The sequence below is a fragment of the Myotis yumanensis genome, unplaced genomic scaffold (assembly GCF_028538775.1).
Source record: "Myotis yumanensis isolate MYYU_CA2020_CCGP unplaced genomic scaffold, mMyoYum1.0.hap1 SCAF_3, whole genome shotgun sequence".
Taxonomy (NCBI): Eukaryota; Metazoa; Chordata; class Mammalia; order Chiroptera; family Vespertilionidae; genus Myotis; species Myotis yumanensis.
This window is the reverse complement of record NW_027223754.1, coordinates 83,698,787-83,725,661: the sequence shown is the minus strand read 5'-3', so window position 1 is coordinate 83,725,661 and position 26,875 is coordinate 83,698,787. Positions and strand designations below refer to the sequence as shown.

Here is a 26,875-nt window from a genome sequence, read left to right as displayed (position 1 = left end):
TTGCTGCCAATGTCTGTAGTCAATGAAGCATTTCTATACAACTCAACCTCCATAAGCTTGGTGAGTAGAACATGTATAGAAAACTGCACTTATCAAATATACCTAAAACATTTACAGAGAGTAATCCCATGCTAGACCTGAAAGCAAGTCTCAATCATTTTGAAGGAGTGTTTTCATATTTTCTGATCACAAAAGAAATTTTAGAAATCAGTGAAACAAATGATAACTAAAATAATCCTATATATTTGGAAATTTAAAAACGTACATCTGAACCCACAGGTCCAAAGAGAAAACAGAATTGTAATTTAAAAATATTTAGGAGTAATTGATAATAAAAATACAACATATCAAAATTTGTGGGATTCAACTAAAACAGAACTTAGAGGGAAAATTTAAAAATTTAAATGTTTGCTTTAAGAAGAGGGAAAATTAGAGTAAACATCCAACTCTTATTAAAAGAGAATAAACACAAAGAAGGAAGGACAAATAAAGATAAGAATAGAAATTACTAAAGTAGCAAACAGCCATACAATAGAGATGATCAACACAGCCAGGTGTTATTTATTTGAAAAGACTAATAAAATTGAAAATCTTTGTCAACATTGATCACAAAAAAGAGGATGTAATAAAAATATTAAAAATGAAAATGAGGCCTGGCCAGTGTTGCTCAGTGGTTGAGCATCAACCTATGAACCAAGCAGTCACGGTTCGATTCCAGGTCAGGGTACATGCCCAGGTTGTGGGCTTGATCTCTAGTAGGGGGCGTGCAGGAAGCAGTCAATCAATGATTCTCTCTCATTATGGATGTTTCTATCTCTCTCTCCCTCTCATGTCCTCTCTGAAATCAATTAAAATGGAAAAAAAGAAATAAAAAATGAAAGTGAGGTATAACTACAGATGTGACAGATCAAAGAGATGTGAGAATATCAGGAATAGCTCTATGACAAGCTTTTAAAACTTAGGTGATATAGACACATGATATCCTATAGGAAAAAAATACCTTATCAAAATTAAATCAGGAAGAAATGGAAAGCCTCAATGATCTCATTTAAAAATTAAATTAGTACCTTAAAATTTTTCATCAAAGTAAGACTCAGTCACTCAGAGAACAGAAAAGAAGGAAACATGTCCCAATTCATTCATAAGGCTAGTATACTCGATACCAAAACAGGACAAGGGCAGTAAAAAAAAGGGGGGGAGGTGATTACAAGTCACTCTTGCTTATGAATATAGATTTAAAATTCTTTTTTAAAAAGCTATTTTATTCTGGTATTGTGTAAACCACAAGTTGGATTTATTACAAGAATGCAAGGTTGGTTCAACATTACAAATGTCTATTAATAAAATGTATTCTATTACAACATGTTAAAGCAGATTAGTACAATCATTTTAATTGGCTACAGAATATCCATTCATGATTTAAAACAACCAAAAGAAAATGAGGTTTTAATCAACTTGCAATACGAGAGAACTTACCCTGTTAAAGACTATCCATAGTGAGCTCAGTGACAAAACAATTGATTTTTTTTAACCCTCCCAGAGTAATCCTGATATAATCCTTTTAATCCCAATACAATTACTTGGACTAGAATGTAACTGCTTTATATCACTTGCTTTGTATAGTAATTTACATTTTCAAATTGTCATCTGAAAACAAAAAATTAAAAAGATTGCTGTTCAAAGTCTATTAGCAGGCCCTAAAATTGTGGTTTCCCTATTCTTTCCTTTTGAAAAATTAAAAGTCAACACTAACCTTGGAATTATTCCCTATTGAACTAGCTACATATCACAGATGATGATCTCATCTGTGTCATCATCCTTAGGAGCTGGCCTTTCAGCTGAATTCAGCAAAACCTCTGATTGAAATTTTCATTAAAAGGACATGGGTAGACTTGCACATGTAATTTAAAACGCATGCAATTGCTGATCACGAGTGGGGGAACTGCTGAGGTTAGAGGAACACTTCATCACCGGGTAAATGGATATGGCCATTAAGCATAAAGCTACAGCTCTAACAGCTCTAATTTTTATAGCTTGGGAGCCTTTCTTTTTTCTTTTTTTTTTTTCTTTTGCTGTTATCATTCATGGCCATCCTGACACCATTTATTGTAAAGGGCCTGGGTAATTCAGCTCACTTCTTTAATGCCTTCCATATTTAATGTTTCTGAAGCAGAGAAGATTAGACTGTTTTAAAAATGGTAATTTTCTGTCTTCACTTTTGAGATCTGTGCAGGCTGGGTGGTACTGTATTTTATTTTACCAAATAGATCTCAGCCCCAGATATTAAGACCATCTGCAATGGCACTATTTGTTGAGGTTTTCTTTTGTTGCTGCTGCTGCTGCTATTGTTGTTTTTTTCTTAAAGACAATCTGCAGTTCAGAGACAGGGCAAAACTGAGATAGGCTAAAGCAGTGGTTCTCAAACTTCCTAATGCCGCGACCCTTTAATACAGTTCCTCATGTTGTGGTGACCCCCAACCGTTATATTATTTTCGTTGCTACTTCATAACTGTAATTTTGCTACTGTTATGAATCGTAATGTAAATATCTGATATGCAGGATGTATTTTCATTGTTACAAATTGAACATAATTAAAGCATAGTGATTAATCACAAAAACAATATGTAATTATATATGTGTTTTCCAATGGTCTTAGGCGACCCCTGTGAAAGGGTTGCTCGACCCCCAAAGGGGTCACGACCCACAGGTTGAGAACCGCTGGGCTAGAGGCTATGTAGCTGCCACAGGGAACACCTGCCTGCAGAGGAGTGAAGCCATTCAGGGAAGCTGGTTTTACTTGCCGCAGCCCTCACCTGTCTATCCAGGGCTTGGCGTAGGGAACAGGTGAAACTTGGAATCTCCAGGAGGTTTTGATTACTCTGAAACGCCTAAACTATGGGGTTCCAGACCAACCTAAGTGTGTTAAAGTAACTGGGAGACTTTGGGGGAACGAGCAGGTGCGGTCTGCCTTACACCTCTCCTGGGATGTATGTGCCCATTTATTTGCAGAGCTTGTTCCAGAGGCACCTAAAGATCCAGTGGCAATCAGTTCAGGGCTCTTCTCTTCTCACTCTGCCCTTAAATGTTGGAGTCTCCTACTCATAACAATGTGAACTTGTATTAAGAAAGAAAAATTGGCCCTGACTTGTTTGGCTCAATGGATAGAGCGTCGACCTGCGGACTGAAGGGTCCTGGGTTCGATTCCAGTCAAGGGCCATGTACCTTGGTTGTGGGCACATTCCCAGTGGGGGGTGTGCAGGAGGCAGCTGATCGATGTTTCTCTCTCATAGATGTTTCTAGCTCTCTATCCCTCTCCCTTCCTCTCTGTAAAAAATCAATAAAATATATTTTATAAAAAGAAAAAGAAAGAAAAATTGGTGTGGGAGCCCTAATCAGAGTACCTTGGATGGTCAAGGCCAATTTGCCATACGCATGTGCAAAGACAATGACACAGAATTTTTACTGTTATGCACTGAGCAGGCGTACCTTTCTATAACCCAAATATTGATGTCACTATTTGACAAAAAGCCTCTTTTGTCTAAGTTGGCATAAAGATGTGTTACTGACTAGCCGGCTGCTTTGTGGGGCTACTTTGAAGAACTGTTTTGTCTGATGGCTCCTTGTTAGCAATGGCTACTTGGTCTGCAATAAAGTCTCTCCTATATGCCTACGACTGCTCATATGGTCTCCCAATACCCGGCGTCTGTGGGGGTACAGCCCCTAGCAGAGAATATTCCCAATTATGCTCCGACAATTAGGAATATTGTAATCACTGAATTAGCTTCCCTAAAATTCTACAGTTAATCAGGAGTCAAGTAACATAGGTGATGAAGTCCTTCTAGATGGACAATAGAGAGTTTCCATCCTTAGACATCTGTGGCTGATGTAGAGACACAACTTTCAGCTATATTGTATCTGTTTATCGGCAGAACATGTTTGATCATTAGAACTTTCTCACCACTAGGATTCAACCAAAATATCTCAGACCCCAACACATTCTTACTCTATAAGTCAAAAGCTGCTTTCCTAAAACTGCAGTCAAGGAAGTTAGTGATGGTGGTAAAATCTGCTATTAATGATGCTAGAATGAGCATCCGGAACAAGGAGCCTCCGGAACAAGGCCCAGGTCACTTTGTGTAAGACACCTCCAAAGATGGCCACAGGATTTTGGTCAAAAGCCATCCAAAAAGGGTTTTCTAGTTATAAGCTCTGATCGTGACTGAGTTATAAACCCAACAAATCTCTATTGGCCTTTGGGCCACAGTACAAGGCCCAGCTGTTCAATCAGGTTCTTGTTTGAAGTAAATGGGCCAACCTGGCTGGAAAGCATGTTAATATTTTAAATTTCTACATCACCAGCTGTACATGTGCCCAGAGGCCGGGGTGATGACTACCTCATGTAGTTGCAAAAAAGAAAGTGATAAAAATAAATAAATCCAAGCAAATTGGATAATCATTTGCACTGGACTTGCCAGCACAGGCAGTGGAGAGAATATCACTGATACATATACCTACTTCAGCAAGGCATTTGACACTATCTCCTGAGAATTGCATGAATGGTGTTAATTCAAGCTGGCTGGCCCTGTACTTTGAAAATTGGCAGAAGGAGGGCAACCAGAGGGTGGGGCTCAACAACAGACCTTTTTCTCTCTGAATATTAATCCCCAGTAGTGCCTGCTCATGCCAGTGAAAAGTCACTTAACCTCGCTGGGTCTTACTCTCTCCTTTTTTGCAAAGAGCATAATGACAGCAGTTCGCTTTAACTTGGTACCCTTTGCCATCCAAGGAGCCTCACCTACTTAATTGATGTTCTTCAGTCTCACAATACCCCACTGGCGAGTATTGTTAACTTTATTTAACATGTGAAGAAAATGAAAAAACAGGAAGCTGAAATGACCCTGCAAATTACACAATTTTGAAAAATCAGCTAAAGAGGAGAAAATGGGTTTTAGAGCCTTCCAAACCACTTTTGCAGCTTCTTTCCCCGTGGTCAGCATTCAAGAAGTTGGTGCATTGCTCTGCAAATGATGCATTATTCTCAGGAGACAATTGTGAGGAAAAAGAGGAGACCGGAGCAGTAAGGTGGCTTGTTCAAGGTCACACAGCAAGTCATGCTAACCTTTGAAGTAATGACTTTTTTGTTGTTGTTTTTTTTCCTTTTGGACAATCCTTGGCTATATATATTTTTTGTAATAATGTTGCCTTATCAGGAGATAGTGGATCATGACTAGTAACGCCGCTGGATTTTACAACTGCTAAAAAGCATCTGTCTTTCACAGGTCCCTCCCAGTAGGATATTCACGTTAAATAAGTGGTATCTAAGGCTATGTCTGTTGAAAGAGTTTCCCCTCTCCCCAGCTCTGAAGGCCAAGGTCATGATCTCCTTCTCCTGCTCAGACACTAGGCTTCCTGCCAGTGGTGTGCTTAGTGCAATTTGACATTCAGAGAGGATCCTTTTGTAAACTTCCTCCTCCTCTAAATAACAAAATTATTTGTAGTAATAATCATGAAATGAAAATCTATAATAATAAAAGTATAATATGCTAATTAGACCGAACGTCCCCAGACAACCTTCCGGACGAGGCCGGGGCTGCGAGGGAAGCCAGGGTCCCTGGTGCCAGAGGGAAGGCAGTGCTGGCAGCCAGAGGAAGGAAGGCCTACTCTTGCATGAATTTCATGCATCAACCTCTAGTAATAATAATATTAGCCAAGAAAGAAATTCAGGCAGCAAAATGTTTCTTATATTAAATTTCACATAAAATTATGCCTATAAAAAAATAAATAAAATAGTACAGTGAAATGAAAAAAAATCACAACTATCTACTCAATAGTTTTTGTAATCTACCTAACAGTTTGAACTTTGATCCTTTGATTATATTTAATATAACACAGTATGTAAATAATTATCCAGTAAGTGAATTTTAATAAAGCCAGTACAACTACTAATTGTACCACTGATACATTTTCTTGATTTGTTCTTTTGTTTTAAAGCAAACTATTAACAATTTTAAAAGAATACATTTCCATTTTTAAAATATTAAAATTTAGTAAAAATATTTTACATATGAAAATTTGCATATACCAACCAAAAATAATACAACTCATGTTTCTCACAATGTTTCACTGTTTCAAGTTTTAAATGTAAGCATTCTCGCCCTAACCGGTTTGGCTCAGTGGATAGAGCGTCAGCCTGTGGACTGAAGGGTCCCAGGTTCGATTCCGGTCAAGGGCATGTACCTTGGTTGAGGGCACATCCCCAGTGGGGGGTGTGCAGGAGGCAGCTGATCGATGTTTCTCTTTCATCAATGTTTCAAACTCTCTATCCCTCTCCCTTCCTCTCTGTAAAAAATCAATAAGATATATATTTTAAAAAATAAAATAAATGTAAGCATTCTCTAAGAGGTCCTGTGGAATGAATTGAAGTAGCTCAAGTTCTAGTTCTTAGTCTTTGCAGTAATTGTACTGTCATCGTTGATTTCAGATCTTATGTGGAAATGCAGGCATATATGTAAGGGTTGGAGACACTGTCCCTAAAACCAGCTCAAATGATCTAAATCCAAAGAATCCTTGCGTGTGTGGGAGCAGGCACCCATCTTGAGGTCTCAGACCCTTGAAAACACTGATTTCTGCCTTTGCGCCAGTCTCCAGAGCTGCCCCAGGCTCCCAGGGCACTGAAAGGCATGACCCCAGGGGACAAGCCCAGTCAGGCCTGCGCTTGGGCTGTGGGCTCTGTCTGACTTTAGGATCTTAACAGCAGGGTCGGGGCACAGGGCCAAGCTCCAGGCTGTAGAGGAAGCCGCATCCCAGCACGAGCAAGAGATTGCCTTTCTGCCTAGCAATGAGAATGGCATTTAAAATTCAGTATCAGAAAAGATATTGACGAGATTAAAAGCCCGAAGGAATTGATTTATGAGGAAAGACCCAAGGAATTAAATATGTATAGCCTGGTGTAATAGGATATTAGGCTCTGAGCACAATTTCATTTCTATGATCCAGTGTTCCTGTTATCAGTCATCTGAATGTGGAGTTCTCTCCCAGAGATGTTTCTCTCCCAGGGGTCTCAGCACTGGAGGCAGAGGCAGGCGCCAGGAATGATAAACCGGGCCACGAGCTTGGTTACCCTTGTATCTCGCCCTAAATTGAAGTGCAGTTTCATCCCCAGGTGGAAGCGGATGACATTTTAAACTAGAATAGATCTTGAGTAGCCTTACCACCTCCTGTGACAAGAAAATTTAAGCTAGTCCAATTCCATCTCTTTTCCCCCAAGGAGAAAAGCAAACCTTGTAGTTCCAGGTGGTAAATGACTGTCCTTCCCCCGACACCGTTAGAGGTGTTTGCCTTTAGGCAAAGCCTTGCTCTTAAGTTATAATAATAGTACTTGATTTTTTTACACCTCAAACTTTCCCTAACAATCGGAGCTGGCTGGGGATTGACGGTGGTCGATGTCAAACAGGCACAGGCAGAACTCATGGGCAGGACAGGACCTAAGGCTGACTGGCCCGAGTGGCTCTGAAGTCCCTGAGAGCCAGAGCAGGGCTGAGGGGGAGGTGGCCATGAGAGTGCCGGGGAGAAAAGAAACAGCTGTTCGCTGTGTGTTTGGGTAGCGGGATCTTACCAAGGGAGGCAGGATTAATGGATGTATCCTCTCCCTGTACAGCAAGAAAAGGGGACAAGGCTGCAGCGCTGGCCACAGTGGGGCTCAGGTGGCAGGCTGAAACATGCGGAGAACTCAGGGTGGAGGCCAGGTGCATAGGCAGGGCATCACCACACAGACCTTTGATTATAGTTAATATGGCACAGTATGGATATGAAAACAGCCCACCACACACAGTCACACCCGCCATGGCCTTGGGCGGACAATTCTCTTTGGATGTCCCTGGACCTCATTTTCTCAGGTGATAGTCTACTGGCCTTACATGCACAGCCCACTGAGTAGGGCATCTGATTTATAGCAAAGTCATAGAGATGGAATAACATTTATTAAAACTGAAGCAACCAAAAGCACATTAACCTGATGACACTCCATGGGTTCATGTTTCCAGACTTTTGTGCATGCATATTCAGTGGCTCATTTCTAACCAGTAGAACAAGTGCTGGTTCAAAATGCATCTCCTGAGCCCATTTTCCTAACACCTACATTGATCCCCCAAAATCTGCTATGGAAACTCCCCTGGTTATAGTCATCTTGGTACCTTGTGCCACCTTAAATTAGTTACAGTGTGTCTAATAGCATTCTCATGAGCAGCATCGAGAGGACAGGCTGCTTAGTGTCTGTTTCCTTGGTATCTTCCACATGATCTAGCCCAGCACTGTGTACGTAGTAGATTAGTGTTGATTGAGGAATAAATGAATTATTGATTGATCAAATGAATTGATGAATGAATGAATATCAACGGATTCTTTTAAAAGAACTGAACATAGAGCCAAGCACTGGGGAAATCCTGAAGTGAGGGGAAGACGGGAAGAAAAAAAGTATGCATTCATACATGCACGCCCAGGTGTCTGTGTGTGTAGGAAGGTGTCAGTCATGATCGGTATATAGCTACCTGGAAGCAGGAGTTCACCTTACCTGCCACTGACCTAAATTTAGAAAAAAGTACTTCTCCACCACCAGGCATGACACAAAAATCAGTGTTCCATTTAGGGGTCTGCTCTAATTTATGCTAACCACCACCTCCATCCCCCTGTCACCCATCAGTCCTGCCAAAGATTCCCGAGTTATCACAATTCTGTGAATGTCAGCTTATAATGAGATGCTGCTGGTATATTTCATATAGAGTATTTTCACTTTAGTCTGTGATTTTCATGAGATCTAACCTTATGTATTCTGTTAGCTATATTAAAACTTCACATTGGTAATAAAATTATAAAAGTTAAGGGGGAAAAAAGCAAGGAGGGATGGTGTTACAGTTTTAAATCCACCGCACCACTCAGATGTATACACAAAAGCATGTCGCCAACAGCTCCCAGCCCTTCAAGGACATGGTGAACACCTAGGCCGAAGTTGTAGCTAGGAGGATTTTTAGTTTGTGGTGTCCTGATTTCCATTTCAAAGTGACAGTGCAGTGTGGCTGCCAGGGTTGAAATCATAGTTGGAAGCAGGAAATGGAGCTGTGCATGTGGTCTCTCCCAGTGTGGCCTTGCATATGTGACTTAACCTCTGTGTGCCTATGATGCACCCATCTATAAAAATGGAAATGTGACCTCACTTGTTCTGGGGCTCCAAATAACATTTGTGATGCTCTTTGAATTTGTCAGAGAGAAAGACCCAGCACACACTGAAGTCTGCATCCCCAAAGAGCATTACAAATGATCCTATTAAGTCAGTGGCCTGGAACTATCAAGATGTATCAGGTACTGCATCTATTTACCTGTTATTGTCCACCAGAGTGTTTGAACTTGATTGGCATATGGATAATTGTCTAATTGGAACACACTCAATTGTAACCACCAAAAAAATGCAATAGTGCATCTGTTTAATGCCATACTCTCCAATGTTAAATTAAAATCATGCTGCAGTCAGCCAATCCAGCCGAGAGACACTTCTGATTAAGTTTTAGCTGCCTGTGAACTTCTGTGAGGCACTTTTGGTACTTAAAAATTCAAACTAGAAAGAATATTATACAGGCTCATAAATTTCAACTGGAAGGGGACCAGAAAGACTGACTTCAGTTATCTAGTTGTGGATTATCACATTGCTTTTATAGGACATCTAGTCAAGTGAAGAAGAGCAGTTTTGAATCGCCACTGTTTTGAATACATAAATATTAGTTTCACGAGTTTATGCATCATAAACAAAAGAAAGCATTAATTTTGAAGAATGCAGAAAACAGTCTAGGGGTATTGATTTTATTTTTCTTCCAGTGGTGGTTTTGTTATTTTTATTAATTTTTTATGGTGGAACATGGGGAAGAAATTACATAATGATAAATTCATTGACTGGATTTCCTTAGCCTTTTAAGAAATATTCCCCTTTATATTAAGAAAGACATCTGGAACTGCCAGAGTAATGAATCAAAATGTCTTAAATGCTATTTTCCTCTGAAAGTTTCATATGTCCATATGTCTAGAATAATAAATTATCCAGTAATAGATTCTCAGGTGGTTTTTGTTATTGTGGTGGTTTTGGTTTTTGTCTGTGTGTGCAGTTTTTCTGTTTTGTGTTGTTTTTGCTATAGATCATGGCTTAATCCTGTAGAAGTGGGAGAAACCAGAGCAAGCATTCATTCATCACCTACTATGTGTTAGAGGTTCACTCGTTTATCACCTACTATGTGTGAGAGATAACCTAATTACTGAACCTATTTATTGGCTGGGGAAATATCTATGAAATGTAATACATCATAGTAAGTGCTTTGGGAGTATAGATGTTAGAGCAACTAACTTGGCTTGGGTGATTAGACAGGTCTTTATTGAGGAGGAACCCACACATACTGCACATAGTTGTGCAGGTTCTGTCCTGGAGGAGGGCACCAGGCCAAATGGGCAAGTGGGACTGAAATCAAGCCCAACCTCCCTACCTAGCCATGTGCTCTTGTGGGAAACTGTGTCTCCCTAGAGGGTGGGCCTCTTTTCTGTTGTATAAAGTCCACATATGGGTTGGTGTTAGCTCAAATGCATTCTTTAAGTTGGCTTAAAAAATGAATTGGAAACTTGCAGGCCTGATTCTGGGTAGTGAGATTGTCAGAGAGTGATGAAAGGATCTGGTATTTCTGAGGAAAGACAAGAAGGTCAGTAGTTTGGATTTTATCCAGTAGAGGTTGGGGAACCAACAGTATTTTTCAGTAATGGGAGCACTTTAATTCCTAGATGGTGACTTCTCCCAGGAGTGTGGAGTGGATGACAGGGAAGGAGCAGATCTGTGGTCACCTTAACCATGACAGCCAAGATGGACAGAGAGAAAGCAGAGGAATGGACTGAGAGGCTGAGAGGCTGTGAAGGCAATGAAGGAGCAGGGTTTAACTTCAAGGTTTTAATTCTAGATACCCCAGTAATAGAGTTAGGCCAGGGTGGAGAGATGGTGATAATAGGCCTGGTTTGAAACAATAAGTATCTAGTGAGTGGTAGGAGTGAGGTGGAGACTATATAGTCAGCTTTGTGAAGCATAAGTGGATGAGATGTGTACTTGAAGCCATGGGTGTGAAAAGGATCACCTGAAGAGAGCATGTATTGAGAGAAAAAACAGAACTTGGCCTTTAGTTGGCAGTTAGAAAAGCATTGGCTACTTCAGTGAGAACAGTTTGAGTACGGTACTATGGGTGGAACTCACATTGTAGTAGAATGATGGATAAATAAGCATGAAAGGAAATGGGTTTTCATCCCATTTGCACTGTAGAATTATCTGTGAAGGGTTTTTGTTATTTTCTTTATCAATATTTTTTAAATTAATTCATCTTCCAGTTACAGATGACATATTATATTAGTTTCAGGTGTACAACATAGGGATGAAAGATTTACATCACTTATGAAGTGATCACCCTGATATATCTAGTACCCATCTGACACTACATAGTTATTAGAATACTAGTGGCCCATTGCACAAAGATTCACGCAATAGGCCTTCCTCCCCCTGGCTGCTGGCACCGATTTTCCTCTGGCACCTGGGACCCGGGCCTTTGGTCCGGCCTCAGCAGCGAGGCTTGGCTTCTCCGCTCTGGCTGCTCCCAGCCCCTCCTTTTTTTCCAGCTCCTCCTTGAGCAGAAGCCAGGACTGGCTGGAAGCCTGGGTCACCCCCAGTGACCCAGGCCCCTATCCCCTCCTTGAGTGGAGCCCAGGGCAGGCTGGAAGCTTGGCTTCCTCCATCGCAGGGAGCAACCCAAGCCTCCTGCTTGCTCCAGCTCCATGGCCACCGCCATTTTCAGTCATCTTCAGTCTTCACTCTTCGCCTGTGTATGCAAATTAACCGCCATCTTTGTTGGGTTAATTTGCATACACATCCTGATTGGCTTGTGGGCATAGCAGAGTGACACCAATTTGCATATTTCTCTTTTATTAGTGTAGATTACTTACTGTATTCCTTATGCTGTATTCTACATCCCTGTGAATGTTTTGTAATTTCCAATTTGTACTTCTTAATCCCTTCATCTTTTCAGCCATCTCTTCAACCTCCTTCCCATCTGGCCACCATCAATTTGTTTTTCCCACCTATGAGTTTGTTTCTGTTTTGTTTATTTGTTTATTTGAGGTTTTAAATTCCACATATAAATTAAATTATATGTGAAGTTTTTTTGTGTTTTTTTTAAAGCATAGTTGCTTGGTTTACAGCTCTAGATATTCTGAGTTAATTGGTCTTCTATGTGGCCCAGGAATCAGCATTTTAAGGACACCCCCCTCCCCCCCCAGCTTTAAAGACCACATTCCTTGACTATTCTTTTAGGAAGTATAAATAGGTGTGGCTTGGTTGGTTGGAGCATCATCCCATGCATTGAAGAATGGCAGGTTCAATTTCTGGTCAGGACACAGACCCAGGTTACAGCTTCGATCCCCAATTTGGACCTGTACTGGAGGCAACCTGGTGATGACTCACACTCTCTCTTTCTTTCTCCCTCTCTCTCCCTTCCTCTCTCTAAAATCAGTTTTTAAAAAGTATATCCTTGGGTGAGGAAAACATTTTTTTTTAAAGTATAAATAAACTTCAGCAGCTAAGATGCTTAAAATCACAAGCAGTCAGAGAAGTACAAAACTTTTAAAGGATGAAGAATCTTTATATTATTAGACTGACAAATATTAGAAAGTTGGATAATGTTAAGCATTTGTGTGGATGTGGAACACAGTAACTCTTATATACTGCCGGTGGGTGGGTAGACTGGTGAAGCCATTCTGTGGAGTAGCTTTGGCTAAGTAACTCTTTAGGCACACCCTATGGACCAGCAATTCCACTGCTGGAAACATAGCAAGGGATCCTCCCTAGGCCCATTAGGGAACGTCCACCAGCATGTCCCTTTGTAGCCTTGTGTAGAGGAGGGAGAAATGAAGAAAATCGGAGTGGGCTTCGCTGGGAGAGCACATTAGGTATAATTGGGAGAATGCACTCCAAAGAATATTATGCAGCATTAGCAGCAAGAGATTATTTATACAGGGCAGGGCAAAAGTAGGTTTACAGTTGTTTGTATGGAAAATAATACAATAATCCTATATAATAAAAGGTTAATATGCAAATTGACCAAACAGCGGAATAACAGGTTGCTATGACATGCACTGACCACCAGGGGGCAGATGCTCAATGCAGGAGCTGCCCCCTGGTGTCAGTACACTCCCACAGGGGGAGTGCTGCTCAGCCAGAAGCAGGGCTCATGGCTGGCCAGCACAGCAGCAGTGGCAGGAGCCACTCCTGCCTCCACAGCAGCGCTAAGGACCCCTCAGGGGATGTCCTAAACCAGCAGTCGAACATCCCCCGAGGGGTCCTGGACTTCGAGAGGGTGCAGGCCGGGCTGAGGGATCCCCTTCCCAGTGCACGACTGTCATGTACTGGGCCTCTAGTTAATAAATAATAATACAAGAATAAACTCTGTGTTTTGTAGACTCACAACTGTAAACCTACTTTTGCTCCACCCTGTGTACATATTAAAATGGATGGACCTTAAAAATATAATGCTTAGTAAGTAAATGTGACACTGTCACTTACATAAAAATGCATACTCAAATAAGAACATTATATATTTTGGAAAAACACATTCGAATAAAAAAGTAGAAACTATTGAAAGTGGTTACCTACATATGAGAATAAAAGGAGGTAGGAATAAGAAAGAAGACATTTTATTTAAAAAGTGTGATATCAAGGAAGAATGAGACAGGATGGAAGCTTAAAAATGGGCAGTGACATAAAGGGAAAGGGTGTGTGTGTATTTAATTTTTAAAATTTTTAATTTTTAACCATGGTACAGTTTGTATAACATAAAATTGACCATCTTAGCTATTTTAAGTGTAGTCTATTAGTGTTAGCTACATTTATACTGGCATTTTAACAATATTATATTCCCTATGCTGTTCATTACATCCCCATGACATTGTGTGTGTGATTTAATAGAATGAAGAAGTGTTATAAATGCGTAAATGAAATAGCAGACTTCAATGGGATTCTCACTTTCCCTCTTCTTTATTCACAGCATTGGTAATAATAACTGAGAGTTAAACCCAAGTAGTATTCTTTTCTTTGTCCTTTACCCAACCTTAATCAAGTTCTTTTGATTTTTTTCTCATTACTCAAGCAGTATATGCTCCTTAGAGACATAGCAGAAAATTACAAGCAAAAACTAACAGAAACATCCTTAAACCCACTCGCCCAGAAATGGTATCCTGATCCTTTTCTATGAATATGTTGCAGTTCAGTGAAAACTTTTAGAAACCTGAAATTTTTGTTCAGGGAACAATGTTTGATGCACTTCTTCTATGTCCTGAGACATTTTAAAAATCTTCATTTAAAAAAAATATATAGTTGTACTGATTTCAAAGAGGAAGAGAAAAATAGAAACATCAATGATGAGAGAGAATCATTGATCAACTGCCTCCTGCACACCACTTACCAGGGATCGAGCCCGAGACCCAGGCATGTGCCCTGACCGGGAATCAAACCATGACCTCCTGGTTCATAGGTCGATGCTGAACCACTGAGCCACTCTGGCCAGGCTGTGCAGCTTCATTTCTAATGGCTGCATCGTTTTCCATTGTACAGATGTGCCATCATTAATGTAGCCAAACCATTCTGCTGGACAGAGGTTGTTCTAAATTTTGCTATTCCAAGTGCTCAGGGAACAAACATAAGCAACCTGCCTTTGAAGATAATTTCCTGCCCTTCATTTTGGTTCATTTTTAAGGGAGGTTTAAGGATTAGATTTGAAATTATCTAATGATGTAAACATTTACTTGGCATTGCTTGGTCAAAGTGGCTCAGTTGGTCATGTGCACTGAAAGGTTGCTGGTTTGATTCCTGGTCAGGGCACATACCTGGATTGAGGGTTTGATCCCCAGTCAGGGACCATATGAAAGGCAACCAGTTGATGTTTCTCTCTCACATGCGTGTTTCTCTCTCTCCCTTCCTCTGTCTAAGCATGTCCTCAGGTGAGGATTAAAAAAAAACAAAACACATTTACTTGACATCATCAAAGTCAGCACCAGATCCCCTCATGAATGAGAATGAAGGAACAGAGTCATTCCTCACTGTTTGTAAACTGTCATTTTAGGTACTTGTCACAGTGCGGAAGTACAAGACAGGCTCCCTGGTTTCTGTACCTTAATCAATCGATGCATAAATCACATGGAGTGTTCAGGGAGCCAGTGTGGGATGTGTGTATTACCTCACCTACGAGCAGCTGGTGAAATAGGAGGCACTGAGTTGTTAGAAAATTGCAAGGGAATCGCTGTTTATGCTAGAGGACCAAGGTAGGTTCTTCAGCTTGTATCGGGTGCCAGAGTAGGAACAGAGCAAGCCAACCCAAGGAAATGCAGTGTGTTTTTCTGAGTACTTACTCCCTCCCCCAACATGCCCCGAAAAGAGTGGTTTTGAAGGAAATCTTTTAATCCTTCCAGTTGGTGGGTTTACCCATCAGAAACCCAGTGCCAGTGTGTATCCAGGCCTTTCAGTGAAGAACTGCTGGGAAGCTCTGCAGCCAGTTTGTCAGGGGCCCAAAGAGGCAGGGAAGCACTAATATGTTCACAGCATTAGGGCAGCGTCTACTATGGGCAGGAGCAGAAGAAATGCGTTTCTGTCTCTTTAAACTAGCCCTCTGTTTTCAGGAGGCTTTGAATAGACCTAGCTGTTTCCAGAGACTGTTCTGAAGCTCTTGAATGCGCCCCAGCCTGTGTGTGTATTAATATACAACCCGTTCCAAAGAATTAGTGCTGGGCAGCGCTGTGCTTGGCAGACAGGAAAGCCTCCGCCAGTTACAGTTGAGAGGGCAAGGAAAGGTTTACCAAAATCCCCCTCAGTGGCCCGGCTTAAAAATAGCAGCATAGGCCATAGCTTAGTGTTTTGACAGCTTATATCAGCAGTTTTCTCAGCTGATATATTGATTGCAGTTTGGACTTCAGTCCTGCTGATCTAATAAAATATCACTGTCATAACAGAGAAAGTAAAAGGATCCTTCGTGGCCCCAGCCACCTGGTGAAGTAGCTTTTGTTAAAAGGAATATAATGGTGCCTTACAAATACTACAACAAACTTGCTTTATTGTGCAGCAATGTCACAAACAGCCTTGCGTGTCCCTAAACTACAAGACTTGCTACACTCAGTTGCGGGAGAGGAACACACACAAAAGTTAACTGAAGTATGGACTAAGCTCTGAGACTTGTACAAATCTCCTCATGGTCTTCAGTGGATATTCTGAATGTCTTACAGTCACTGGCCTTCAGTCCTACTTACCCTACATATTCCTCCATTTCACAGCAATTGCTGACCATCCAGGAAGAGTTAAACAACAAAAAGTCAGAACTGGAACAAGCAAAGGAAGAGCAGTCGCACACACAGGCGTTACTCAAAGTCCTCCAGGAGCAAGTAAGTGACCGCAGCAGCTCTGCCTGGGAGACGGGTTCAGGCATAGACACGCGTCCCCTGGGCGCTGGGCGCACAAGCGTGACGGAAGTGAACCTGCGGTGCAATTAGCCTGCCCCCTGCCCGGCCAGCCTCCCAGGGCTTGGCTCTGTGGAATTTATAATCTCATTCCCAGCACCTCTCTTGTCACTCGTAGGTTGCTATTTAGATTATCGTAGCCCACCAGAGATGTGGGAGAGTTTCTTCCAGAAGATAAATGAATTTTGGTAAAGTTTTAAAATATTGGCAGTGCAGGTATATTTCCTAGCAAGCAGCTAGTTTCCTCTTAAGTCTAATAGTGAGGAAAATGAGTTTAGCATACCCCTGGCACGCCTGCAGACGTGTGCATAAGAAGGACTGATTCATGGCAACATTAAAGAAATACCTTCCCTGTGCACCAGGCCACCGATCTCACCACGGTGAGCAGCAAACCTTTTATATGAAGTTTGTAAATCTGATCGTTTCATCCTGGCTTCCTGTGATAGCAAAGTGTGGCCTGACAATGATAAGTGGATTTGAAAGTGCAGTCTTACAGCCGGGTAAGATGGATGGCTCGGCACAGAGTGAGTCCAGCCCAGCATCCACAAGGGTAGAGCGGGGGTGGGGGTGGGGGTGGGGGAGGAGCTGTTGGAATGCTTCCCTAGTCCAGGCCTGCACTTGCTGCTCAAGATGTAATGCATGTAACTGGGAGGGGAGCTCACACAGAGTAACTCCAACCCTAACCAAATTTCAGTCGTTTTAAATTTTTAACTTACAGTGATCTATGAAAACATTATTTGTATAATATAAGTAACTGCAAAAGTGACATTTTTTAAATATGAAGTTGGAAGAGTGTGACCCTACTCAGCTGTGACTCAGTCACTTTACAAATGTTTATTTTTACCGGTTTGAGGTCAAGAAAATATATTTTTAGTTACTTTCCCTAAAAGTATAAGTGATTTGTGAGGGAAAAGTGAAGGTGTTGGACACTTTATAAGCTTCTATAGCTTTGGAGGAAGAGGCTTTGTAACACAAATCATTCTCTTTTATAATTAATACTAGAGGCCAGATACACGAAATTTGTGTAAGGGGCTCAGCCCCCGCTGCCTCGGCGGCCACCTCTGCCTCAGCCCCCACTACCGCAGCTTTGTCCAGAAGGACAGAAGGATGTCTGGTCTAATTAGCATAGTATGTTTTTATTATTATAGATTATTATAGATATATTAGAGGCCTGGTGCACAAATTCATGCATGGGGGGTCCCTCACCCCAGCCTGCACCCTCTCCAATCTGGGACCCCTCGGGGGTGTCCAACTGCTGATCCCTGGGATCAGGCCTAAACCAGCAGTCAGACATCTCTCTCACAATCTGGGATCGCTGGCTCCTAACTGCTCACCTGCCTACCTGCCTGATCACCCCTAACTGCCACCCCTGCCAGCCTGATCACCCCTAACCACCTCTGCCTGCCGGCCTGATTGCCCCCAACTGCTCCCCTCTGCTGGCCTGGTTACCCCTTACTGACCCCCTGCCAGCCTGGTCTCCCCCAACACCCACTGCTGGCCTGGTCACCCCCAGCTGCCCCCCCCCCCCCCCCCGCCAGCCTGGTCGCCCACAGCTGCCCCCTCCTGCCAGCCTGGTCACCCCCAACTGCCCCCCCTGCCAGCCTGATCTCCCCTTACTGCACCCCCTGCCAGCCTGGTCCTCCCCAACTGCCCTCCCCTGCCTGCCTGGTCACCCCAACTGTCCCCCCTGCCAGCCTGGTCGTCCCATGCAGCCTGCTGTTCAGTCGTTTGATCATCCCTCACTAACCCCCCTGCTGGCCTTGTGGCCCCACGCAGCCTGCTGTTCAGTCATTACTGTTACTGTGACGGCATCCCAGACAATTTGCATACTCTTATTAGTATAGATTAAGTAACTTAGACTGAGGCTGAGTTTGTACAATTTTGGATAAGTTAGATGGAGCTGAAAAATACTGTTTACTAAATTCACATGGCCGACTGTCTCGGAGACCTGCAGTCATGGACCTTTCTGCCTTTGCAGTGTTGAGACTCCCAGCCAAGTGGAGCTGTTTTGGTTCAAACTTGCTCCCAATCAAACAGACAGCTCTCACCTTCGTGGTTTATACTCCTGTGCTTGCACATGTGCAGTCCCTCCCTGAGTGACTCAAATCCTTTATGTGATTTGAAGTCTGAACCCCGGTTTTGCAGAGAGTATTGCTATATTCTTGTAGGGTTTGCATCGTTAAAGCACAGACACAGTCACTGGTGAGGCCTCACACTTCACTCTCCATTACTTAAAAAATAGATGGGAATGTGGAGAAGATTCAGAACCACTAAAATCATTAGAAACCTAGGAGATACTACTGGAAAGAACGCATTTTTAAATCTGCTGTACTATTTAAATGAGGTGGCTCTTTTTAAGCAAAGGCACTGAGAATATTTAAATCTAAGCAGGCCCACATCAGCCAAATGCATTGGGTGCTACCCCTACCACCAGCTGTTTTCTTGACAGCCCCTCTCCTGGTGCCCCTGTCACCCCTGCTGATGGTGGCATGCAGTGGGCATGTTCCTTTCATCTTGCAGCCACCCACCCCTCCCAGAGACATACACTTAAAATGCACGTGTACCTCCATGAGCATTGCCTTCCAAGACTTTCTTTGGACTTGTGTAGGGTAACTACATGCATGAACACCTTTTCAGTGCCTGCATAGATAGGGCCTAGATAAATGGCCTCACTGCTAGAGCTTTTGATTGTTTGGGTCTGGATTCTTGCTTTTGTGCGCACACACACGCACACACACACACACACACACACACACAGAGAGAGAGAGAGAGCGAGAGAGAGATGGACCCTTCACAAACACTTGAAATTTTGCTATTCAAAGTGACTGCCACTTGTTGGGAATCCTTAAAAGAAAAACTAGGTTGTGAGGGCACCTTACCATCAGCGGCCCCACCCCTCCAGGGAAGGCAGGCTCATTCCTTGAGTTCTCTGTTTGCTAAGATGCAGTGTCTCCAGGTCCCTCTAGGCCCCACTGGCTTGATACCTGGAGCTTGTTCAAAAGACCCAAGTCCCATGAGACATGATGTTGGATCCCTCCATCTGGAGGAGGGAACAGTGAGGAGAACTGGGAGTCTTGTTAGCAAGACTCATACACCAAGGAGCAGGCCAGCGAGGGCTTCAGCTGTCAGGAGAGGGGAACCTGCAGGAGGGAGGCATGACCTGTGGTCATCAGTCCTGGCAGAGGAGAGTAGGGAAGCGGCAATGCTGGTGAACAGGGAGAGATGAGAGCAAATGCGTAGTGGAGGAAGCTAGGGCAGAGATAATGAGAACACGGAGGAGGAAGATGGAATTGACTTAAAGGGGAGAAGGGCACATTTATGGCATTAAGCTTGCAAAGGTGAAGCACTTTAACAGCACAGTCCTGTACTTTGGCTGAAAATAACAAAACACTCTGAGCTAACTCCACTCTAACAGTGGCACAAGTTACAGCCCTCAGGTGGGATGAGCAAAGAGAGTTGACAAAGAGGAGGAAGGTGAGGAACACCTACAATAAGAAAACTTAAGACAGGAAAATGTAGAGGGGTTTTTAAAGTCCTTTTGTGCCCACTGATAGTAGATGGCGCTTGTATCACTGCGTGCCCTTTTCTTTTCATATATGTCACCCTTTGCCCATGCTCCCTTGTACTTGTTATGTACAAACATCAATGATGTGGCCCTAAAGCATCGTGGGCAGTTTTTTTCGTAAATGGGAGAGATGTGGACATGAGCCATAACCAGCTGCCCCACACTCCCTATCTTCCAGTCGCCATTGCTTTGGCAAAGCCCCTCTCTTGGCACAAAGAACATATGTCTTTCTTGCTTCGAGTTTGAGATTGCCTTAAAAATATAATGAAGCTTTCATTTTAATGTATACAAGTAGCCATGAAAACCAGTGTTCGAATCAAGCACACGGATGGTATATATGCATTTATTTTCTTTCAAACTGTAAGCATTTATTTCTCACCATGAATTCTTTATTTCAGGCATTAAAAATGGCACAGAAGGTGCTGCTTCGAAGCATAATAAGCCAGGAAGAAATACTGGCAACAGCTGCAAGGCCTGCTCACCCTTTGCCCTTGCTCTCTGCCTCCATATGTCTGCTTTGAGTCAGGCTAGGATAAAATGCCAATTAGAGGTTCCAGAACTCTGGTAACAGCTGATTTCTCATAATCCTCTGAGAGAGAGAGTCTAGGGAGTAGTGTTTTCAAATGTTCACTGTCCAAAATAGCTTTTCTGCTAATGCCTCGCTGACCAAGGAGATGTCTTCCCAGTTCTTCCTTTACGAAAAGAAGCAAACCATCTCCTTTTAGGCCTCCAGACACCATGTCAGCCATTGAAACATGTTCACAGAGGACATGACAGTAGCTCCGTGGCCTATTCAACCAACCATCCTTCACCAGTCACCGTTACTATCACATCATTTGGCTGGTGGCAGCTTGCAAGCACTTGCAGGGCTTAAATTAATAGCAATGCAACTGGAAAATGAAATCATTTTTTATTCTTAAGAACCAATGTTTGTACATTTTATGCCTATGGAATTGCTTTCAAATCTTGTTATTTAAAAAATAATGAACAAGATGCATTTATTTTTGCCAGCCATCAAGTTTCATCAAATATTGGTCTCAAGAAGACTCATTAGAATTATGGGCCTGTCTGTGTTTTTCCTCCTTGGAAGTTTTATAAAGTGCAACCTCAGACGAACCAGAGTTAATAAGATGATATACACTTAATAGATATGCTTGCTTATCCACTTGGTGTGTTGTTGTTTTTTAATTTGCAGTTAAAAGGTGCCAAGGAATTGGTGGAGACCAATGGCCACAGCCATGAGGATACAAATGTAGGTACCCTAAACCTGGTATTTGTTCTTCTTTCTTAATTGATGTTGGTTGAATGCTCATGGGAATGTGGCATTGTATCTATAACACAAAGGAGATCACTGTCCTTGCTTTGACAATCAAATATAGTAGATAGGCACTGCTATTGGTAGCTCAGGTTACAGGATGCCAACGTAGATGTACCTGACCTAATCTCTACCATAAAAATTCTAATCTCAATGAATTTGTTTGAGCCCTTTATATTTCCAAAGCTATAAACTAATGATGTGTTGGGAGGCCAAATGGAATGAGACGCAACAGGTTACTAAGTAAGACATTGCATGTATGTTTATTCAGTTTGCCTGTCAATGCAGATGGTAATGAGATGATCACTATGTTGAGGAGGTATCAGGGCAAACCGTTTCTCCCATAAAAGCCCGGGAAAGTGTACCCCTCTTCTGTGTCAGACCCACAACAGTAGCAAGATGCCTCTGTCTTCTTGATACAGGCATCATGGTACAAGGCCCCAGTTAGCAGCCTGACTGCCTCTCTTAGTGTTCCTTAAATTGCCCCAAATTATCAAGTGCTCTCTTTGCCTTGGAAGTTCTTCAGTCTCAGGTGCAATATTATACCATGTAGATCATTGTCTCTCCATATGTTTGATGGTCTTGTGTGTGTGTGTGTTTTTTTTTGTCTTTTCAAAAATATCTCTGATATCTGTATGTATCTGATTATCCTCATCACAGAAAATGCTTACTAAGTGGTTCTTCTCACATACCACAGAATCAGACATGGTAATCAATGCTTGATTAACTAGAGCTAGGAGAAATGATTCATTTCATGTTTACTCTTGTTTTAATTTTATACAGCAGAGAGCCTGACATTCAGAATACCAGAAATTACCTCTTATTAATTACTGTTTCCCACCAAAAAGATAGTTAACATATGATGCTTATTGAGACCTTATTTTGTACATAGAGCTCTGCTAGGTACTGGGGAGGGAGTAGTTTACAAAAAATTGTTAGTCCATGGCTGGTGCGCTCAGTGGTTAGAGAGTTGCCTTGCACATCAAAGGTCTTTGGGTTCAATTCCCGGTCAAGGGCATGTACCTGGGCTGCAGGTTAGATCCCCGGCCCCAGTCAGGGCACGTGGAAGAGGCAACCAATCTATGTGTCTCTCACACATCAATATCTAACTATCTCTATATCTCTATCTCTCTATCTCTATCTATCTCTATCGCTATCTCTCTCCCCCTCCTTCCCTCGCTCCCTTCCACTCTCTCTCTCTCTCTCTATATATATATATATTCACACACACACACACACACACACACACACACTTGGGTGAGGATTAAACATTTTTTTAAACAAAAAGAATTGTAAGGCTTGCTGTCTTCCCTCAAAGAACTTGTGAAGCAGTTGAGGAGTTAAGGAACACATGGGCAATATATAAGATGGGGTAAGTATACAGGAAGGTGAGGCCACTATGACATGATGTAGTTTGAAATTCGGACTTTGCTGCTTGTTACCTGTGTCAATTTGACAAGTTACTTAAATCTCTGAGCTTCCTTTTCCGAATTTGTAAAATGAATGACAAAACCTCAAAAACATATCATGATGTTGTAATGAGCTGAAGAACATGAAAACCTTAAGGTGTTATTACTGAGGTTCTTTGTGCTAGATAATGAAGAATGCTTCCAGGATCTGTGGCATTTGTGTTTGACTTTGAAGAATGGATAGAACTGAGAAAATAGAACGCTTGAGGAGGAAGCCATTTGTTCGGAGATCCCCATAGGAGACACTGTGCCCTAAGTAGAGATGTCTTCCCACCTCAGTGTTTCATTACCCCCATTCTTACCCTAAAAATCTTCTTCAGGATCCTGGCTTCAGGGACACACTGCTGCCATATTCTCAACCCCAGCTTTGGTATGCACTCCCCCGAGCCAGGCTCTCTGTGCCTTCCAAGGCTACTGGGTAATCCAGTGGGCCAGAGAAAGTGGCAGTCTGCCTTAACTTCTCGGTCTGTAAAATGGAGGTAATATTGCCTGTCTTTCCTTCCTTGAGGCTTAGTGTGAGAAGCAAAGGAGCTAACGGATGTGGAAGCACCTGGTCATTGTGAGGTTCTACCTGAGTAGGATGTTGTTACCACTATAATCTCATCTGCTGATTGAATTAAATTAGATGACACATATCTAGCCCTGAGGCTCTGTTTTGAGGGATGTTGAAAAGCATTTAATATTAAACTAGAGGCCCGGTGCACGAATCCCTAGGCCTGGCCTGTGGGGATCGGGCTGAAAACTGGCTTTCCGATATCCCCCAATGGGTCCTGGATTGCGAGAGGGTGGTTCTTGGGTGACCCAACCCCGAATCAGACTCCCTCCTCTTTGGTTCCGGGTGTGTCACCCAAGAACCACAGCTGCCAAGTAGCTGCAGCTGCCAAGTCACTGCAGCTCGGCAGCTGTTGTGTTGAGCATCTGCCTCCTGGTGGTCATTGTGCATCATAGCTACCGGTCGGACGGTCACTTAGGCTTTTATATACATAGATGGGAAAAGTTAAAGGAGATAATCTTTGAGGGCTTTTGCCTTTTTAAAGGAACATTTTTAGATTTTAAAAATAGCTCTTTTCGGTCCATGATGTGGGCTTTGTAACCAACCCAAAGACCTGACTGCTGAGAGATGGGGTTCAGGTCTGGTAGGAGGGAGGAGCAACACCTTTACCAATGGCAGGTGAGATACTTGTGGAGCTGCAGAACCAGCAGCACCTGCCAGTCTCTGCTGCAGAGGCCTGGGCTACATTTACAACCTGTTTTCTCAGGGGTTCCCAGTAGGTGAATTGTTCATGTGTCCTCTTTCTTGTCTGTAATGTTGTCTCCTTTGCACAGTTTCCCTAGCACCTCCTCTAGGGTTATGTGAAAGTAAAGAAACAAAAATCACTTATTTGGGCCACACATTGGGGATGCTAGCAAAATATTGTGTGAGGATATTTTTAAATGTCTGAAATGAAGTCTCGGTGTCATCTGAAGTTTCCACCAGCCCTGTGGTGGTTGAATGATGCAAGGCTTTCAAACCAGACTGAGAGGAGAGGGTTTGAATCTATATTGATCACTAAACAGCCTTATGACCATGGCAAGTTATTTGATCTTTTTTGAACTTCACCTTCCTCATCCTTAAGTGTGTTAAATGAATGCACATAGATAAACACCTGGCCCAGGGTATGTACTCAACAGCATTTAATATACTAGTAGTAGGCAATACTTTGACAAGATACATTTTAATGCAGATCTTAAGGCTTAAAGCCTCTGGCCCAGAGGTTATTGACTGAGACAAATAGATGTTTTTTTGTGTGCATAATTATTCACATATGAGGGTAGGGATTCACTATATTATCATTTATTAATAATAATTACACAGTAGATTGGTGCCAGTATAGCTGGGTATTCTTGTGAGAGTTGACAGTTGGTTTTTCAAAACTATACTATTGTAGAAGTAGAAAGGAAAACTTTGTATGAAACTTAAAAAATTACAGAAAAGAATACAGAGATAAACATAATTTAGTTTCTCATTACTCAAAGATAACCACTATGAATATTTTATTTTAGTTTGTTTCTGCCATGTGCATGTATATGACCAGAGGGAAAAGCCATACATAAATGAATAAATAAATATTACCATTGTCTTCAAGTTTGTACCTTTTTGATTTCTCATTATATCATAAGTTTTTTCCTTGTCACCAAATGTTCCTCGAAGACATGATTCTTAATAGCTGAATAATGTAGATATGAAATAATAGAACTACGCACATATGTGTTAGGCATTTAACTTCCCATTTTTTAACTATTATAAACAATGCTGTAATTAACATGCCCATAAATCTCAGTCTGCATCTCTCACATTTGTTTCCGGGGCATTCTGTATGTCAGTCGCTGTGCCATGACGTCTGGCAGGCAGCTTCAGACTCACAGAGTCGTTGGCGTCTAGAACATCAGCGTGGCAGATGCTCACTTGTGGAATCCATTAGTTGTCCTGGAGGGAGCCTCTAAATGACATGTTGAGTCCTGCAATTTACAAACAACCTTTGCCTTAGTCTAGAGCAGTGGTTCTCAACCTTCTGGCTCTTTAAATACAGCTCCTCATGTTGTGACCCAACCATAAAATTATTTTCGTTGCTACTTCACAACTGTAATGTTGCTACTGTTATGAATCATAATGCTAATATCTGATATGCAGGATGGTCTTAGGCGACCCCTGTGAAAGGGTCGTTCGACCGCCAAAGGGGTCGCGACCCACAGGTTGAGAACCGCTGGCTAGAGAGTTGGGAAGCTTACAGGATGCCGGCTAATCTAGATTTGGTCGGTTACTATTGCTTTTCTATTGTTTTTACATTTTATTGAGCAACCACAGTATCTGACCACCTTGTTTGGTGTTTTTGAGGTCCCCACACAGAGGCACCCTCAGGAGGCCCACCTTTGTCCCCACATGACAGATCTTTTGAAAGCCCGTGCCCATAAGAAAAGGGGAAGACTACTCCAAAACCATGAGAGCCAGACACTGAGATCAGCCTCAAAGGCCTTGCTCGCAAGAGGACTGCACTCTGATTTTACACAGGGTTTTCTTTGTATGTGGAACTGGACATATTAATGACAGTGGGCAGTTCAACCTTTTAAGTGGACCCAAGTTTAAAACTAGCCTTTACCACAGTTCCTGAGTTCAGTTATTCCAGATCCAATTTTTTCCCTTAAAAGCAAAGCTATGTGTTGTTGTTTCCTCTCCATCACTGAGCAGTCTTCCAATCCCCAGAAGTGCTGAATACGTAGCCTGGTCCCTGGCAATTATGCATAATGGATATCAAAATCTTAAATTAAGAAAAGATAAAATCCCCATCTGGCATCTTTTTTGGTGACCTTCCTCCCAGAGGCACCTCCATCTGTGATCCTAACGTGTGTATGTTTGGTGCAAAAGTGGAGGGGAAGGGAGAGGACACGAGGAATGTAGGAACAAGTGGGAGGAATCAGGTGAAGTGGCAGCCTCAGCCTTCAGTGTACAGGCCAGTCTGGTCTAAGGGATTCCTGTGAATTCTCTCTCCTGCCCTGTTTCTGCTGCAGGGGAGCTGCCACCCCATACTCACTACTTGCACAATTCAGGCCACACACTGCAGTCAGAGAAATCACTTGCAGTCTGTAAAGAGGGTTAATCTGTGATGAGGAAGGTTACCTCTTTCAATTAAACACCCTTTCCGCCCCACAATAAACACACAAAAGAGAAAAGATTTCAGTTTTTCACTTTGCCTCCATGAGAGATGTCTTTAAACCTGGCGGAGTAAAGATGTGAGGCGTGCGCGGGAGAAATGCTGTGTGAGGAGCATTCTTCAGCTTTAGCACGCAGCAGCAGCAAGCTCCTGTCAGCCACGCATTGTAATGGTGTGTGTGGCAGAACCCGCAAGTGCCAGTGTTTTGCCCAGTTTCAAACGTGGCTTTCATCCTGTAGTCCAGTGATTTACAACTGGTGTGCCGTAAGGATTT

At 42.4% G+C, this 26,875-nt stretch overlaps 1 protein-coding gene across 2 annotated transcripts in view; it reads left to right on the top strand.

Moving 5' to 3' along the window:
• ENOX1 (ecto-NOX disulfide-thiol exchanger 1) overlaps nt 1-26,875 on the top strand; it is a 576,449-nt gene that overhangs the window by 497,363 nt on the left and 52,211 nt on the right. For both annotated transcript variants that reach the window (XM_070409022.1, XM_070409021.1), the window contains 2 exons: nt 16,381-16,488; nt 21,324-21,380. In XM_070409022.1, coding sequence (XP_070265123.1) covers nt 16,381-16,488; nt 21,324-21,380 — 165 coding nt within the window. The remainder of the gene's footprint in view (nt 1-16,380; nt 16,489-21,323; nt 21,381-26,875) is intronic.